Source organism: Dendropsophus ebraccatus, chromosome 1 (assembly GCF_027789765.1).
Source record: "Dendropsophus ebraccatus isolate aDenEbr1 chromosome 1, aDenEbr1.pat, whole genome shotgun sequence".
NCBI lineage: Eukaryota > Metazoa > Chordata > Amphibia > Anura > Hylidae > Dendropsophus > Dendropsophus ebraccatus.
The window spans coordinates 91,563,149-91,583,717 of record NC_091454.1 but is presented as its reverse complement, the minus strand read 5'-3'; the positions used below and the strand labels follow the sequence as shown (position 1 = coordinate 91,583,717).

At 42.2% G+C, this 20,569-nt stretch overlaps 1 protein-coding gene across 1 annotated transcript in view; it reads right to left on the bottom strand.

Annotated features, from left to right (window-relative positions):
• LGR5 (leucine rich repeat containing G protein-coupled receptor 5) overlaps nucleotides 1-20,569 on the bottom strand; it is a 139,973-nt gene that overhangs the window by 31,173 nt on the left and 88,231 nt on the right. Inside the window, exons 5-7 of the mRNA XM_069975231.1 lie at nucleotides 6,235-6,450; nucleotides 3,528-3,599; nucleotides 38-106 (exon numbers count right to left, since the gene is read on the bottom strand). Coding sequence (XP_069831332.1) covers nucleotides 38-106; nucleotides 3,528-3,599; nucleotides 6,235-6,450 — 357 coding nt within the window. The remainder of the gene's footprint in view (nucleotides 1-37; nucleotides 107-3,527; nucleotides 3,600-6,234; nucleotides 6,451-20,569) is intronic.

The window sequence follows — 20,569 nt, the reverse complement described above, 5'->3', positions numbered from 1 at the left end:
ACAAAACATGCAATTTCAGTATTAAACAATTACTTACAGTTCCTTAAGGTTTCTGAGGGTCTTTATAGCAGCAGGAAACTCGTCTAGACTGTTATAGTTCAGATCTCTAAAATTGAAGCAGAACACCTTGACACCTTATCCCAGCAGAGGGCGCATTAGTGCAAACAATCCACACAGCTAAACACATACTGGTGAAGTAAATCCTTACAAGGCTGAAAATGCTAACCACTCCCATTTATTAAGCTTATGTGTGCAGCGCTTTATAAAGTAAATTGCAGATTTCCCATGTATTTCCTGTGGACTTTATGCAGACTGATCTGATCATACCTGAGCCTAGATGATTGCTCAGGAAAAGGCTGCAGTAGACAGAGCTTGAGCCAACAGATAAGCTATCTGATGTATTTCACTATTAACAGGCTTCAGCATCTTCCTATATACAGTAATACATAGAATCTGCAGAAGCCAAACGGTTAAAATTTCATTTTCAAGAAATCTATTGCAAAAATGTATTTTTTAATGATAAATTATTTCTTTTTAATTTCCTTACAATCAATATCGCCAGTGAACCATTTATATGTTTAACATACAATAAAACAAATCTAGCATAAAATGACAAACCTAACATTTTTGAACTCTGATATCCCTTTAAGCCATGAAATGCCCATAATAACAAAGTATGTTTGTAAATCCTAGTACTACAACATGTATGGTAGTGAGGAGTTAATTCTGCTAGGTCCTAGTCTCTGCCTGGCTGTATTCTTTACATCTGACATTCTTGACATGAACATTTCTAGCTTGTGTGGTACAGAGATCGCAGATCTCTCTACGGCTAAATGAAAGGCCTTGCCCTAGAATCTGCAATCTTCTTTTTATCACTATATTATTTGCTAGGGAGGAAACTAAACTTCATCTCTGGACTTAAGAGCTATGTTATTATAAACACAGTTAAAGAAAATCACTTTTCAGAGTCTGAGAGGGACTTTTATGTGCATAATCCTTGTAAAAGAAAGCGCTACCGCTAAGAATGTGCTGCCAGAGAAACAAAAAATATGTACTTTGTGTAAGCCCTTCTAAGCTGGCTGGTGCCACTTCAGAGTTAAAGACAGTGCAATTATTTCAGGAGACAGAAAGTGAGTTCCGCTTCCACCTTACCTAGTTCAGATTAGAGTAGAACAGTGTCTGATGGCCCTAAGAACAAATCACTGACGTAGACAACATGACACTGAACGGTTACTGAGCAGGCATTTTACAGTTTACACTATAGAAGATAGCCTGCATATTTTATGTAAATAGTCACTTTTATCTGCATACAATTTAACTGGGCAGCATGGTGGTTCAGTGGTTAGCACTGTGGTCTTGCAGCACTGGGGTCCTGTATTTAAATCCCCCCAAGGGCAACATCTACAAAGAGCTTATATGTTTTCTCAGTGTTTGCGTGGGTTTCCTTCAGGTACTCTGGTTTCCTCCCACACCCAAAACAAACAGATAGGTGAATTTAGATTGTGAGCCCTAATGGGGACAGGGAGCAAAATTGACAAACTATGTAAAGTGCTGCAGCATCAGTTTTATAAAATAAAAGAATAACTGTTCTCAGTCAGGATTCTATAGGTTACATGTCAGATCTAGTACAGCATGAAAAGTTAACCCAGAATAGAGGCAGCATCCATCTTCATAGGCACTGCAAATCAGCCCACAGTGCATACTACTTTACTCATTTGCCTGGGAGGGAGTACAGCACACCCTTTCCCTGTATATGCTGATCACTCTACTGTGTATGTTTGGCAACACTTATCTCCACATGAAAGACTGGACAAAGCAAAATCCATCATACTACATCTTTGCCTTCTTCTATATCAACATATAAGACACAGTTAGCTTCCTTTTGGCTCAGGCCATATTTCACACATACACAGTTTTTAAGGGAAAAAAAAAACTTTCAGAAAAACATAAATGCACAAGTTACCAGTTTTAATATCAAAGTATCACGTAATCCAAACAATGAAAAGGAGGCGGTATATAGAGTGATAAAAAAATGGCACAAGACAAGCAAGCGACGTTCCAACCAACAAGGTTTTCTCAAGGCTTGAAAAAAACTTGATGGTTTGAACATTGCTAGCTTTTGATGGAATAGAACTTTTTTTTATAACTTCGTAGCGTCTCCTGGATGCGGTTACATTTTGCATTGCCTAGTCTAGAGTAACGTGAACAAATCTTTATAGGAGTTGTTCAGAATTACATGAAAGGGTCCATTTGCCACTGTTGTCTATGTGGTCTATCTCATTTAAATGAAAGACCTCCTATGTGTCTTGAATTTGTTGTTAAATGCGCTACAATTTGGCATATCTGATTTCAGACATATTTAATGTTAGGACTAGGAATAAACGCTCTGCTGTGCATGTTTTTCACTAACTCTGCTCTGCTACTCCTTGTTGAAGCAGTGGCCAGGGTGCTCTCCCCTGGCTGATCAGCATAGCTGTTGTAGGTTTCACTAATTGTTGATTGACAGCTGACACACCAGTCAGCTGTCAGTACCTGGGCAGGACCTGGAGTCTCAGCCCCTATCTACAGGTTGCATAAGTATCCTCCTCTGTCTGCCACCCCCTGCCTGTGAAAGTGCCTAGTTCGCTAGTGTATCTGGATCAAGTGTTTTCCCTGCTTTGTATTTCTGGTAACTTGACTTCTGGCTTCTGACTTATCAACTACCCCTTGGACACGTTTTGTACTGCACTGCTCGACTGTTACTGACCCGGATTCCTGACCTTGCTCTCATTGTGTTTTGTCTATCTTGTTTCGTTTAGTGTTGCACTTTAGTAGATCAGGGGCTGCCGTCCAGTTGTCCGTTTGCCACTTAGAGCATCTGAGGCAAGCAGGTAGGGGCAGCGGGGCGGGTGCCAGCTTCAGGGCTCACCTGTCCTTGTGTCTCCCTGTCCCTACCCTAACATTTAATATGTGTGTTAGGCAATTTTTAAGGCTTATGTGACAAACAGGTGTGGCTTAAAGCATTAAACCCCATCCACTAAAAAAAATAAAATAAAAATGGGGTAAATGGACAGAAAGTTGCAATCCAGGGATTTTTGTCACCAAAACACTGGCATTAAGTTAAGCAAGTCTACAGATGCAACACATTTATAATATATCACAAGCCACTGTGAAAACTTAGAAGTATATGTAAACAGCCTCATCTAAGATTAGGTTTCAGTAAATCTGCCCCAGTATATTCAAATAAGAATAAAAAGTCAATGTAATAGGTAGAGATTTGTAGTTATATAGTAAATTTTTATACTTGGGCTTCTCATTGGTCACCTTTAGCATGAGTAATAGCTCAGAAATGGTACAGAAGGCATATCTCAGAGGGATTGTTACTAGATACAGGATTTGTTTTATACAGTCATCATATGAACAATTGCACTAAACACTTGGCAATTAGGCAAGCCAAAAAGCATGTTTGGCTTTTGAGCTATTTTTATTCTTTTTAGAATATCAATGAAAACATTGAAAGGACTGAAACAAATAAGAGGTCAACTCACAAAGTCTCCAGACTGTGGAGCCCGTCAAAGCATTTCTTTCCCAGGGAGTCGATCCTATTGTTATGGAGATGTCTGCAGGGAAACATTAAAAGCACAGTCAGGATAGCATGCTGCGCACAGTGAACCTATGCAAATGTCTTCAATGGAAGCTTCTAAAGAAACGTGTTTTCAACCATGCACTTATTATATACAAGTCAAGCACTGCCAAAGAATTTATTGGAGGGCATGCTCCTGAGGCTTTCACTTTCCTCCTTCAAAAAGATTGGCAGCTGTTGTAGAGTAGAAGAATAAGTTGAAGATGTGCTGTACTGCTTATACGTACCACCTGATTTTGCCACGAAATACGTAAAACAGCTGCCACACTAAAACAATGTGCAATCCATTGGTCTGGTCATGAAATTATATTGTGACATATTTGACAGGAGTCTCAAAAAGTGCAATTCACAAGTGAATAAACTTTGACAGAAATGTGTAGCAGACATATTACTATGTCAACATTAGCTTTTCTGCAATATACATTTTATCATAAACCCATAAAATTGGGTCTGTTTTTAAAATTTTGCTTCCATTATTAGAAACTTATTACACTCTAGTGTAAAAAAAACGCTCAATAACTTCTTAAGACCTGTAGGAGAAACATTGTAACTCAATGTTAATAAGTAAAATGTTCTTATGTGTCTCATGAGGTTCCTGCAACTAAAAAAAAATACAATGTAATGTCTGCCTGCGGCACATTTTACTTGGGGAAATATTTCCGCCAAAGAGAAATGGAAATTCCTGCTGGCATACAATTTCCTGAAAGGTGTATTAAAATGCAGCAGTATAATGTGAAAACCTACAAGTTTCAAACAAGATGGCTCATTGTAGTATATATCTGTCTTACTTTACTGCTGAATAGCACAATGACTTTCTTGAAAAATGTGTTTTTAAGGTCTGCTATCCACAGAGAAAGTGAAGGGATTTTAAGATATTTAAGGCAATGCTACCTATTTAATGTTCTAAGCAACATGCATAAGACCTGTTTAAAGAAGCTGAGTGCAGCATAGGTTATTATTAGAGGATAACATAGTTGCACGCCTGCCTTGTGTATACCTATTTTAAGTAATGTTATGTGCATGGGTGTCATTTTGAGTTCTAATTTCCCTCTGATATGGTTTCATAATGCAGCCTCCATATCCATAGCCATTGATCTATGTAGCTTTGCCGAAACAGAAGATATGGAGTTGCATTACAGCACATGCTCTGAAATGTTTCCTTTCTATGATTTTATGTGACTGCTGTGGAGCTCTTGAATTACCTGTAATTTGTACATTAGTCCTGCTTATGAAGATTCATTATGGTATTATGGTATAAATGGTATTCTATCATGTAAAAATTGAAGGGGTTCACCAGCAAAATGGTGTATTCTTTACAGCCTGAAACAGTGTTTCCTGCTGTCACCTCTGTCTGTGACAGGAACTTCCCCAAGCAGTAGCATAAAACACTGCTTTGGAAACACTGCCCATAAAACACCTTTCCTGCTTTGGACAGTTCCTGTTACATGCTTACCTAGCTCTGGCCTCCAGCTGCTCCACCACTGGACCCTAAACTTCTTCTTCATGCTTCTGAGACAAACACTTGGGAACAGGACCTGTTGGCTCAGCCAGTCATTGTAGTAGCCAGAAGTTGGCTGACCTGGCAGGTCCTGCTACTTAGCACTCACCTCAAAAGCAGTTAGAAGTAAGATCGGGGGACCAAATACAGGTGTAAGGTAATTATGGGTGAGCAGCAGAAGACCGAGGCTAGGTCCTCTGCTTTTCTATTCCACCAACCCAGCAGCATATTCATTTTTAAACTAGGTCTAAAATAACCCTTTAAGCATTTTAAAATGCACATTAGGCACATTCCCGTACTAAACAACTAACCGGACTGTGGCATGATCTCTTATTTACTTTCATGCAACAGTCAATGTGATTAATCAAAGCTTGAAGCTCCTCCCTTAAAACAAAAAAATTAGACGGCTGACAGGTATTTATTTCACCCCCATATACATCTTTATAACTGGCTTGGTTGAACATGCATGTGTTCTTGATGAGAAGGGAGTAAGATGCTGCCAGTCTTCTTTGGCAACAACATCTCCCTTCAATAAAAAAAAAAAAAAGTTGGGGGCTCTCATACTCAAAGGATGGTCAGCTGGTCCCACCCCAATTGCTGAGTTTTAGGGTACTATTACACCAAGCAATTTTTCGACGACTAACGATAAACAATCTTAAACTACCGCTAAGGCAAACGTCCCGAAATCGTTCGCCCAATTACATGGAACAATGATTGTTATTTATGATCGTTCTTGCGGTCGTTTAGTCGTCGGTATTGCGTACATTTCAGCTGCGAATTCTTATTCCACCGAACAATGTGCGAACGATGTGCGAACGATCAAACGATAAAAATAGGTCCGGATCCTATTAAACGATCAACGATTTCTCGTTGGTCGTTTAATCATTGCCTGCTGTTACATGAAACGATTATTGTTCAAATCCAAACAATTTTACGATTTTTCGAACGATAATCGCTCCGTGTAATACCAGCCTTAGCCTCTGATGTGTATAGCTAGTTTAAGAAATCCTAATCCATAAATATCCTTTCACTACAGAAAGTTACTTTAGTAGTGATGTTATAGTGATTATAGTGATTTTGCTCTACAATCAAATGTACATATAGACAAACTCACAGGACCACAAGGCTGGAGAGATTCTTGAAGGCATGATCTGGTATGTGATGAATCTTGTTTAATGCCAGTGTCATGGCCTGTAGATCTGACAAACTTTCGAGGGCCCTAACTGGAATTTCACTCAAAGAATTGTCATCCAACCACAAGTGACGAAGTGAGTATAATCCATTAAAGCAGTTTGGTGGCACATAGCTGATATGGTTGGCATCAAGGCGCCTGGAGAGAGAAAAGAACATAAGTTTTATTATTTGAAATCCATGCAGTCACTCAGTTACTCGCTTATAAAATACACAGAAAAGTATGTGTCAGAATGTTCACCAGATGATGCAACCACAGCTGAGAAGGAGTCATCTTTTTAATTATATTACTTTGGTTAGCTCTGTATCACCTTTGTTTTGATGCTGCCAGGGTTTACTGGGGCTAGGATAACCAACGTAAAGGATTACAATTCCCAATTCTTATATATTAGCTCTATTTACAGCTTCTTGTAGGCCCATATATTAGCGCTGTAATTATTTTTCATATAACACAACATTGATTTTCTGTTCTCACTAAACACTGTATAATCTGTTGTGTTTCATGTTAAACATGATCCTTCCAGAGACAGTGAGAGAGGGGTAAATGCCTGGCAATAGTTGAGATAAGTGGCATGCAATTCTGTACTGGGTAACAAAAATAAAATTTTATAGTGTTTGGATTCATTCTGTTTTTTAGTTTCTGGTCCCTATCTCAACAAGGATTGGATCATAGCCAATCACTGACTTGGGTGGGTCACTACTGCAGGCAGTGATTGTCAAAGTGGACATTTCCTGTGTGTTGAGGCAGAGACCAGGTAGCAAAGATCAGTGTGTATCGGAGGGGAGGGGAAAAGGCGACCACATGTTTAGTGTAAGGGACCTCATACAAACAGGAGATTAGCACCAAGGAGCACAGTCATGCAACTACGTGTGAGACTAGCCTATAGAGGTTTTTAAGCTACAGGCAGTGTACAACAGGGCTTTGTACCCTATATCAGGAGATATAACTGTTATTTCATTCTGTTGCTCCAGTGTCGACATACGCGCGATATACGCTGAGATATACGTCTGCTCGTCCCGCTCAGCCGATCAGTGCACTGCCCCGCCACAGCCACTGATCGGCTGCGCGGGACGTCCAGCCGAGAACACGAGAAGCAAGCCGGAGCAGGGAGCAGGAAGTTGATGTTATGTGGTATACAGGTCCAACTCAGGGCCAGTTTCGAATAGGTAAATTAATAGCTACAGAGTGGTGCCTGTTCAGGGCTTGCTAGGCAGATCTTCAGTAAAAAACTGACAGAATGCAGATGGTGCATCTGTAGGTTGTCTGCTTAAAACTGATCCATTGACTTCTATTAGAGCCTTCATTCCGTAAAAACGGACTGTATGACTGCAGGTCCTACCTTTTAGCAGAAGGTATCAGTGGCCAAAATTGGATTTGTTTTCAAAATGGATGTGTGGATGACCACATTGAAATCAATGGATCCTTTTTTTCTGTCTGTAAATTGGAATCCTAATTTACAGATAGAAAAAAAATAATGTGTGGATAAAGGTTGTTGTCTGGAAAGCAGAAGAGAGCTCAAGCCTTCTGCTACCCAGCATTCACTTTCTGGAGGGAGCAAGTGTATATTCTGATCATTGCTGGCACGCCATAATCAATGGCTGCAAGATGTGGCAGTGTCATCACCAACATCATTCACCTACTGGACATCCTGTGTGGGTGTGGTTCTGCACAAGCCCTCTCCTGTCATAGAGGTTATACTTCTAACCCATGGGAATACACAAAATGAGATCAAGGGAGCAATAGGCTTGAGCTGTCATCTGCATCCCAGACAACCCCTTTAAAATTGCAGCATGGTCTGAGTTTCTTTTCTTACTGGCATTTTTCCAACAGGTTTTTCATTATGACTTTAAAAATAGTAGGAAAAGTTACCTAAAATAAAAACTGCCACTACAACTGACAAAATGTTGGGTTTTCCAAGATGGGCAACGGACCCCTGGGTATCATACATATCAAGAGAATAAAGGGGCCATTGATGTAGCTCCTTTATTCTCAGGCTCCTAGAGATAGGATCCCCACAATCATTAGGTGATGGCACATACCAGTTATATACCATCCCATTATAAGATGGAACAAGCTTTTGAGAAAGTTTACTGTAGGTAGAACTGTGTTGTGGCATTGTTCTTATTTAAGAGAGGTTCTGATCTTTCACACAGAAGTCAAAAAGGTCATGTTGAGACATTTCTCTGACCGCCTATTCAGTTTTACATGCAGCAATTAGTTCCATTAAAATCTTCTTACATGTCATTTTCTCACAAAGCACAGTACTAGTGACTTCTGACCTGGGCTCCTGGCCTTTCACACAAAAGAACTAATTAGCTAACAATTGTCTTCCCGACCTAACCAGTCACTGACACTTTAGAGGTGAATGCTTTATAAAGGGATCATTTATAAAAATAACAATGAAGTGGTCATTTATAACCACACTCTTGTCATATGTCTGATGTCTAGAATGTAGCTCATCCTACATAAACACCCAAAGTGTAGATGAGGGCACGCTCACACAACGTAAATTTTCTATTAATCATGGCTGTTGTTGCCGATTTGTAACAACGTCTGTGATTAATAGAAAATTTACATTTTGCTGCAGTCTATGGAATCACGGGCAGAGTGTATAAACATAGTATTCGCTCAGGCCAGGATCCCTACGGCCACAACGAAAACTTACATGTTTGTTTTGTGTGGCCTGACAGTGCACACAATGAAGAGTGAGGCTCCGGACGCACTTTCCATTGTGTGCAATGGTCAATTTGGATGCAGGTGCACACGGATGCGCCTGCATCCCAATTCAATAGAAATTAAGTTTATCCTGGCTGGTACTGCAGTACCGGCCGGGCTAAACTTCACTTACAACGGCCGTTCTGTGACTCAGCCGGGTCACACAATGGCCAGTGTCATACGTTGTATGAACGTGGCCTAAAACTGCAAATGGCGGGCTACTGTGAGGGCCAATTTGAATACTGTTTTCAAATAGTAAGTATTTGAATTATCCTGCAGTATTTGGCTAGGTTCACACTTTTTTTGGCTATTCGACAGTCACCTTCTTGGACACCCGTCATTTTAAGGCCAAATATCGTCCGTTATTTTGAAATGACAGACATCATTGCAAAACAGACGTTATTTGGCCTCAAAATGACGGACCTCCAAAAAAACAGCCGTCTAACGGCCAAAAAAAGAGGTTGGGTGAACCTAGCCTTAATGTACATATTCTTGCATTAAATGGAATGTGTCATCAGAAAATGACCTAAAAGTTGATCCCAGTAGAAGGAGGAGACAGTATCTAATTCTTTTAGCTCAGCCTCCACCTCCCTGTGGAATGACCTTTTTAAAAGTCAAAGAGTATGCCAGTAATATTTTCTATTCAAGTCAATAGGACAGGTTCTGTCCAGTGCTGCCTTTATTCATGGAGCTTGCTGTAAAGCATTTCACTAAATGTTGTTAAAAACTTCTTAGCCAAGATGCTTGTCTCCATAATAATATATTAAAAAGTATTATCAGAAATTAGAAACCAGTAATCAGTAAAAATGTAGGTGATAGTATACGAAGGAGTAAATTTGGCCTGACACAATAATTTTACATGTACTAATGTGGGAAAAATAAGTATTTGATACACTGGTGATTTTGCAAGTTTTCCCACCTTTCCACTGAGCTAGTGCGTGGAGATTACTACAAGATCTCCTATACACTAAACATACACAGAATAGAAGATCCTGTCATCTACAGTATATCTCTATAGCATGATCTATGGAATAGCTGCATAGAGACCATTATAGAGCAGTACTGAGCAGTGTAAGCTGTGAATCAAGCTCTCGGGCTAGTTATTAGCTATATCAGTGGCAACTGTCCTTGTGTCTTTTGACCTATTACTCCCGCCACTCTCCCGCCGCCACTCTCTATAAGCTTCTATGGGCAGAATGATGGTATATAAAATATAGCAAAAAAACAGGTAATCAATCACACGTGACATATCTGTAAATCATACAAAACCACAGAGACAGCGAATGTGTTATATATAGGATGCACACACAACAATGGAATTAGCAAAATATAAATCTTTATTGACAACACCACAGACAACGTTAAAAACACTTAAAATTGGACCACATAGGTCAAACACAAAACCCCCCACAATCATCGGAGTAGCGCCACAGTACCAGGACAAAGCAGTATAATTGTGCTACACAGCTAACATGAAAATTATATACCAAAATGGGCAGAGAATGCAATCAAAAGGTAAATCAATACATATGATATAGCAGCCAATAAATTCATCACAAAGTGCCCGGTGCCCTGAACCAAAATAACAAAGATAAAAATCATGTAGCCATCCTGGTACAATACCACCTAAACCCCACGCGTTCCGTTATGTTCCCATAACTTCATCAGGAGTGAACATAGGGGGAATATGGTGCCTGCGGTATTTATATCATGTCATGATTAGAAATTAATGGATACCTGGTGTGGATCCTGGCAGGAGGTGAGGTCATGTTCTCAATACATAGTATTCATCAAGATAGCGCAGCGTCTCATGAAACGCACCAGCCCGTATCCGGAAGTGATGCTGGAACGCATGCCTGGATTCTGTCAATTTGCCCTGATCTAAAATGGCGTGGCGTTATAGGGAACGCCAACACCATATGTCCAGAAGTGAAGACAGGCATAATATTCATTATGTGGTATACTTGTGAGCATTGTCATCAAACCATATGCCTATATCTGTACACACCTGGCAGAAAAATACACAAACCCCGCTCGTCATTGGAAGTAGTGAATAAGTCACGTGACACCTGAGTCCTGATGCATCACTTCCGGCTAGGGCTCCCGTGGAACGCATGTACAGGCCGGAAGTGCGTTCCATCACCACCCGATCACGTGGCAACAACCCCGGAATTAAAAATGTCATGTGATGATATGTCACAAGACACAGGGGTTACCAGACCATGTGACCTGTCAACAGGGCCGTTTCTTAGGCCGGGCGGGCCGGGCGATGGCACGGGGCGCCGCCAGCTAGGGGGCGCTAGTGGCCATCCCACGGGACCTCATCCAGCGGGATAGAAAGCATGCCAGGCCGCCGCCCACCACGCTCTTCTGCTGCCGCCCCCCTGCATCCATATAGCCCCCACCCCGAGCGTCAACCCCTGCTCTAGATGCACCCCTTGCCTCCCGACTGCATCTCCCCTGTACTGCGCTCATCCATCACCAGCTCCTAACGTCCCCGCCGTCCTCAACCCGGCTGCATCCCAGCTGCGACCGCACTCATCTTCTGATGTTAGGCCGCCCCGTTCATCTTCTGAGCTCAGGCCGCCCAGCATCCCCTGCGCAGATCACATGACCAGGCCGCCGCCGCCATTGGACGTCGTCTCTCCCTCCAGCAGGATCCATCCCGCGGTGACAGGCTGGAGAAGATCCAAAGATAGAGGGACCCGATCCATGCCAAGATTAGGTGAGTATAATTTTATTTTTTTGTGCTGGGCAATGCAGGAGACAGTATAGCAATAGGGACAGAGTACAGGGGGACAGTATTACAATGGGGACAGCACAGCATAGGGGGACAGTCTTACAATTGGGACGGAGCACAGAGGGGATTATTACAATGGGGACAGCACAGGAGGACAGTATACAATGGGGACAGCCCAGGGGGACAGTATTACAATGGGGACAGCGCACTGGGACAGTATTACAATGGGGACAGCACACTGGGACAGTATACAATGGGGACAGCACAGGGGGACAGAGTTACAATGGGGACAGCACAGGGGGACAGTATTACAATGGGGACAGCACAGGGGGACAGTATTACAATGGGGACAGCACCCTGGGACAGTATTACAATGGGGATAGCACACTGGGACAGTATACAATGGGGACAGCACAGGGGGACAGAGTTACAATGGGGACAGTACAGGGGGACAGTATTACAATGGGGACAGCGCACTGGGACAGTATTACAATGGGGACAGCACACTGGGACAGTATACAATGGGGACAGCACAGGGGGACAGAGTTACAATGGGGACAGCACAGGGGGACAGTATTACAATGGGGACAGCACAGGGGGACAGTATTACAATGGGGACAGCACCCTGGGACAGTATTACAATGGGGATAGCACACTGGGACAGTATACAATGGGGACAGCACACTGGGACAGTATTACAATGGGGACAGTACAGGGGACAGTATTACAATGGGGAAAGCACAGGGGACAGTATTACAATGGGTACAGCACACTGGGACAGTATACAATGGGGACAGCACAGGGGGACAGTATTACAATAGGGGCAGAGCACAGGGGGACAGTATACAATGGGGACAGCACACTGGGACAGTATTACAATAGGGACAGCACACTGGGACAGTATTACAATGGGGACAGCACACTGGGACACTATTACAATGGGGACAGAGCACAGGGACAGTATTACAATGGGGACAGAGCACAGGGGGACAGAGTTACAATGGGGACAGTACAGGGGGACAGTATTACAATGGGGAAAGCACAGGGGACAGTATTACAATGGGGACAGCACACTGGGACAGTATACAATGGGGACAGCACAGGGGGACAGTATTACAATGGGGGCAGAGCACAGGGGTACAGTATTACAATGGGGACAGCACACTGGGACAGTATACAATGGGGACAGCACACTGGGACAGTATTACAATGGGGACAGCACACTGGGACAGTATACAATGGGGACAGCACAGGGGGACAGAGTTACTATGGGGACAGCACAGGGGGACAGTATTACAATGGGGACAGCACAGGGGGACAGTATTACAATGGGGACAGCACACTGGGACAGTATTACAATGGGGATAGCACACTGGGACAGTATACAATGGGGACAGCAAGGGGGACAGAGTTACAATGGGGAGAGCACAGGGGGACAGTATTACAATGGGGAAAGCACAGGGGACAGTATTACAATGGGGACAGCACACTGGGACAGTATTACAATGGGGGAAGAGCACAGGGGTACAGTATTACAATGGGGACAGCACAGGGGGAAAGTATTACAATGGGGGCAGAGCACAGAGGTACAGTATTACAATGGAGACAGCACACTGGGACAGTATACAATGGGGACAGCACACTGGGACAGTATTACAATGGGGACAGCACACTGGGACAGTATTACAATGGGGACAGCACACTGGGACACTTACAATAGGGACAGCACACTGGGACAGTATACAATGGGGACAGCACACTGGGACAGTATTACAATAGGGACAGCACACTGGGACACTATTACAATAGGGACAGCACACTGGGACAGTATTACAATGGGGACAGCACACTGGGACAGTATTACAATGGGGACAGCACACTGGGACAGTATTACAATGGGGACAGAGCACAGGGACAGTATTACAATGGGGACAGAGCACAGGGGGACAGTATTACAATAGGGACAGCACACTGGGACAGTATTACAATGGGGACAGAATACGGTTCAGGGAAGAAAAAGAGTGCTGCACCTCACACCCATGGCTGATACCAGTACCTCTCGGCTGCATAAAAAACATCAGAATTCTGTATGTGAATTGATCAAGCCACACTGCCCCATGTACCGCGTGCAGGTATCTGATACACATGGGTCCCTACACTAAGTCCACACTGTGCCAGTCAGCAATGGGGACAGCACACTGGGACAGTATACAATGGGGACAGCACAAGGGTTGGTATTACAATGGGAACAGCACAGGGGGACAGTATTACAATGGGGACAGCACACTGGGACAGTATTACAATGGGGACAGCACTGGGGGACACTATTACAATGGGGACAGCACTGGGGGACAGTATTACAATGGGGACAGCACAGGGGACAGTATTACAATGAGGACAGAGACAGTATTACAATGGGGACAGAGCACAGGGACAGTATTACAATGGGGACAGAGCACAGGGGGACAGTATTACAATGGGGACAGAGCACAGAGGACAGTATTACAATGGAGACAGGGCTCAGGGGGCATTATTACTATATGGGGACACAGCAGGGGATCCTATATACAGGAGGCAACCCACATACCTACTGACTCTACTGCACATGACACGAAAATGTGGAAGGAAGTTGTTGTAAGTGCGTACCCTAAGATGTTTGTCTGGCAGGTTCAGAAGAGATGAATTGTGGCTGCAAGAAATCATCATGGTGGTCTGGGCCGGATGGAGAGGAAAAGGAAAGTAACACCTTGGATCAAAGAAGACGTCAACCTGTGAGTCACTGAATGGGGGGGGGGGGGGCGCTTCTATCAAGATTCGCCCTGTAGTCAAAATAACCTAGAAACTGCCCTGCCTGTCAACATATATAGCGAATCTCTATGTTTGGTAAATTATATACCAAGTGGTCTAAAAATAACAATAACACACAAAAATATGCCAACTCAGAGATAATAAACGCACTGCAACATAACATCCAATGTAAAGTATAAAAATTGAGAATACAAAAGTGTTAAAACATAAAGTGCTAGAACCTGACAAGCTCTAGCACTTTATGCTTTAACACTTTTGTATTCTCAATTTTTATACTTTACATTGGATGTTATGTTGCAGTGCATTTATTATCTCTGAGTTAACATATTTTTGTGTGTTATTGTTATTTTTAGACCACTTGGTATATAATTTACCAAACACAGAGATTCGCTATATATGTTGACAGGTCACATGGTCTGGTAACCCCTGTGTCTTGTGACATATCATCACATGACATTTTTAATTCCGGGGATGGATCCTGCTGGAGGGAGAGACGACGTCCAATGGCGGCGGCGGCCTGGTCAAGTGATCTGCGCAGGGGATGCTGGGCGGCCTGAGCTCAGAAGATGAGCGGGGCGGCCTAACATCAGAAGATGAGTGCGGTCGCAGCTGGGATGCAGCCGGGTTGAGGACGGCGGGGACGTTAGGAGCTGGTGATGGATGAGCGCAGTACAGGGGAGATGCAGTCGGGAGGCAAGGGGTGCATCTAGAGCAGGGGTTGACGCTCGGGGTGGGGGCTATATGGATGCAGGGGGGCGGCAGCAGAAGAGCGTGGTGGGCGGCGGCCTGGCATGCTTTCTACCCCGCTGGATGAGGTCCCGTGGGAAGGCCACTAGAGCCCCCTAGCTGGCGGCGCCCCGTGCCATCGCCCGGCCCGCCCGGCCTAAGAAACGGCCCTGTTGACAGGTCACATGGTCTGGTAACCCCTGTGTCTTGTGACATATCATCACATGACATTTTTAATTCCGGGGTTGTTGCCACGTGATCGGGTGGTGATGGAATGCACTTCTGGCCTGTACATGCGTTCCACGGGAGCCCTAGCCGGAAGTGATGCATCGGGACTCAGGTGTCACGTGACTTATTCACTACTTCCAATCACGAGCGGGGTTTGTGTATTTTCCTGCCAGGTGTGTACAGCTAAAGGCATATGGTTTGATGACAATGCTCACAAGTATGCCACATAATGAATATTATGCCTGTCTTCACTTCTGGACATATGGTGTTGGCGTTCCCTATAACGCCACGCCATTTTAGATCAGGGCAAATTGACAGGATCCAGGCATGCGTTCCAGCATCACTTCCGGATACGGGCTGGTGCGTTTCATGAGACGCTGCGCCATCTTGATGAATACTATGTATTGAGAACATGACCTCACCTCCTGCCAGGATCTACACCAGGTATCCATTAATTTCTAATCATGACATGATATAAATACCGCAGGCACCATATTCCCCCTATGTTCACTCCTGATGAAGTTATGGGAACATAACGGAACGCGTGGGGTTTAGGTGGTATTGTACCAGGATGGCTACATGATTTTTAATCTTTGTTATTTTGGTTCAGGGCACTGGGCACTTTGTGATGAGTTTATTGGCTGCTATATCATATGTATTGATTTATCTTTTGATTGCATTCTCTGCCCATATTGGTATATAATTTTCATGTTAGCTGTGTAGCACAATTATACTGCTTTGTCCTGGTACTGTGGCGCTACTCCGATGATTGTGGGGGTTTTTGTGTTTGACCTATGTGGTCCAATTTTAAGTGTTTTTAACGTGGTCTGTGGTGTTGTCAATAAAGATTTATATTTTGCTAATTCCATTGTTGTGTGTGCATCCTATATATAACACATTCGCTGTCTCTGTGGTTTTGTAGCATCTTGTATGGGATGTGTTTGGGTGCACCACTATCGAATATATAGCTGTGCTCACCATTTTTTTCTGTGTAATATCTGTAAATCATAATTTAAGAAGTTTAAACCATGATGTACAGTTACTTGTGGTTCAGGAAGTAAACATGTTTAGACTATGCCAACTTGCCAGGTACTCACTCATCTTGACAAAATGGGCCCTGTTTCAAACACACACACAATTTGAAACAATGGGGGACTGTTCTACAATGGAATAACGCTTTTATAAATTAAAACCCATCCTATTTCTCATAACTTCTTTGAATGTATTAATTTGTCATGTGTGCATAATTCTGACAGGTTTATACGTAGTGTGGGTTTTGAGTTGTTTTTTTTTGCATATTTTTAGCCATTGTTAAATCTATGACTTCTCATCCCATCACCCCTTGGGTGGGTGGTTCATAAATGCTCTAGCTCTTTTTATCTCTACAAGTTGTCATTGCTATTGTATCTGTACTATGGACCTAAGAAAGCAGTAAACTCTCAAAAAGCCTAATCCAATAAATCTTCATTGTTCTTCAATATGCTTTGCTTTGGACTTCTTCCTGATTCCATAAGCAAAATGAAGATCGTGCATATTTTTGCTTTCCATTGGTTACATACAGTATTACTGGAAAATAATGTCCATTGGTCCAGTGTGACACTTTTTATATGCCTTTTGATCAGTATGTCTGCCTTCGGTCAGAGGTGTGTGGTTATTTCCTATGTACATAGGGATTTTAAGACCTATAAAAGAATCTACATGCCTGGCACTAATCTTTGTATTCTCTTTCAATTTGTAAATTAATTGATCTTCTCCATCCAGTCCGAAAATTTTGTCATATTTTTTTCTATACAGCTATAAAATCTTCTCTATATAAAGCATACTGAGAAGCAGGCATTAGCCCATACAGTTCTATTGGTACACACAGTAAAGTGAAAATGCACTGTTATTTCCAAGTGAAACGTTTATTGCCACCGGCAAACGTTTCCCCTGAGATACAAAGTAGCAGTCTTCCTCTTCACTGAATAGTTTGGAGTTCAGTTCCTCTCAGAAATTTTTTCATAATAGACAAAATACAAGTCATTTTCTCTCTTAACAAAGGACAAGATAGCAGTTGTGATAGTGAGTTAACTACCGTTTACCATTTACCATTTCTCAGCTGCTCCTGCCTTTAAATAGGAGTTACCTGATCTTTGCGAATTCTGCTACACAATGGACACAAAACATTACCTACTTCAAATGCAGATCCTAACAAAAGCTTCCATTTGGGGCAAATTTCTGTGAAGGTTACTTTGTTGCCTTAAAGCTCTTAACCCCATCCACTGTCCTCCTAATTGGTTAACTTGTTCCAGAAATTGCATTCCTTGTTCAAATCCAAAATTCAAGAGGCACCTGGTGAGCAGCATGAAACAGGACACTAAAAATTGCCCACCTTTTTGTAAGGGGTACAGACCAGCTTGAATGAACAAAGAAATCCAGGTTTCCACCAATATTCTTCTTTTTGCTGTGGTGCCCTTCTGTTCTAAGTCTTATCACTTCATCACACGGCTGCTACACAGCTGTTTAGAAATGCTACTAATCACCGTCACTATGGCTAATGGAGTCACAAAACTAATTCACTGAAACACCACAAATCGGACTCATTTTCCTGTTTTCATGACAAATATTTTATGATTACTAGAGGTAGAAAATGTATTAACTTTTGAGACCCTGGTGTGTCAGGGAAACAGGGTCTTGCGATTCTCCCCATTCAATGGTTCAACCATTGTACATTTACCATTATGATTTTACAGCTTTGCCTTCTGTAACTCCACATGGCCACCTCTCCATTAAAATTAATGCAGACACAGGCCCATAGGCACTGTTCTCCCCATTATTGTTCTTACATAAGTAGATGGAGCTATAGAGAAGGTTTGAGAAGATACATTTTCTATACTTTTTATTGTATGTCTAATAAAGTACATTTTAAACTTTGCACCTAAAGAGAAGGCATCGTCTTCATTTTCTGTAACAAATTAGAGCCAGATTTTTTTTTTCCAATCTGATTGTATTTTTTTTTATCTCTAATTTTTTTGTACATTGCTATGAGGGCTACCATCTTGCCTGAGCTGTTTTTAACAGCATTTAGTGATATGCTTTAAAGCAATCCACATAGAAATAGATGACAAAAGACAGGACCTGTCCAATTCAAATGGATTTGTAACATTACTGAGCGTACTCTGTGACCTGTTAAGAGGTTATTCCACAGTGAGCTGCTATTGTCTTATACTGGTGCTATCTATCTATTTGTGTCAGCTTTCACTGTATTATAATGCTGTAAAGATCACTTAACTGTCACCTCCTGCTTATCACAGCAGACAAAACAGTCTCAACTTACTTTTAGACCTAGTGGCGAGAATGAAAACTGTAAGTTTTCAGGTTTATTTTATAAAATTAAAAATGATTAAAAATATGTTTAACATAAAACTTATTTTAGCAATAGGTAATTTTCTAATGACACATTCCCTTTAAGCCATATGTTGGATGGATCCCATTTAAAAAACAATTCTGTAAGCTATGAATAGGACTCCCACTGTCATTGAGATGGGCATACCTATTTACAGTGAAGGAAATAATTATTTGATCCTTTGCGGATTTAGTAAATTTGCCCGCTGACAAAGACATGAACAGTCTATAATTTTAAGGGTAGCCTAATTTTAACAATAAGAGATAGAATATCAAAAATAAAAGCCAGAAAATCACATTGTATAAATTATATAAATTTCTCTGCATTTTTCTTAGAGAATTAATTATTTGATACCCATGAACCGTTGAGAGTTCTGGCTCTTACAGACCAGTTAGATTCTCCCAATTAACTCCCAATTAAGTAGTCTTAAACTGTCTAGTTTATATAAGACTCAGTCAGTCAGCCTCTAATATCTACAACTTGGGCAAGACAAAATAACTTTCTAAAGATATCAGGGACACGATTATAGACCTGCACAGGGCTAGAATGGGCTACAAAACCATAAGTATGATGCTGGGTGAGAAGGAGACAACTGCTGGTGTAATAGTAAGAAAATGGAAGACATATAAAATGACTGCCAAACGGCATCAATCTGGGGCCCCATGCAAAATCTCACCTCATGGGGTATCCTGGATCATGAGGAAGGTAAGAGATCAGCTTAAAACTACATGGGGGGAACTTGGTAATGATCTCAGGGCAGCTGGTACCACTGTCACTAAATAAAATAAAAAAACATTGGTAACACATTACGCTGTAACAGATTAAAATCCTGCAGAGTCCCACTACTCAACAATAGGGTTGATCGAACCTTGGGATTTTGCAGGTTCGATCGAACTCGAACGTTCTCAAACCTGCAGCATTTCATTTCCATGAGGAAGGAGGACACTGCCCGTGTCCCGCCTCGAATTACGGGATACAGCCTAGGTAATAGGCTGTATCCAGGAATTCCAGGAGGTACTCGGGCAGTCTCCTCCTTCCCCATGGAAAGGGAAGGCATCAGGAATCAAATGCTGCAGGTTCGAGAACGTTCGAGTTCGATTGAACCTACAAAATTCCGAGGTTCGATCATCTCTACTCAAGAAGGCACATGTGCAGGTCCATCTGAAGCTTGCCAATGAGTACCTGGATGATTTAGAGAGTGATTGAGAGAAGGTGCTGTGCTCAGACAAAAAATGTAGCTATTTGGCATTAACTCAACTTGCTGTGTTTGGAGGTAGAGAAATGCTGCTTATGACCCAAAGAACACTGTCCCCACTGTCAAGCATGGAGGTTGAAAGATTCTGTTTTGGGTAAGGTTCTCTGCTAAGGGAACAGGACTACTTCACCACATCAATGGCACAATAGATGGAGCCATATACTGTAAAATCCTGAGTGACAACCTTCAAAATGGCTTGTCTTCCAGCGGCTGTATACAATGTGATTTTCTGGATTTTATTTTTGATATTCTATATTTCACTGTTAACTTTCCCTTAAAATTATAGACTGTTCATATCTTTGTCAGCAGGCAAAATTACAAAATCAGCAAGGGACCAAATAATTATTTCCTCCACTGTATGAACCAACATTCCCATGGTTGGGTATCTTATATAACTACA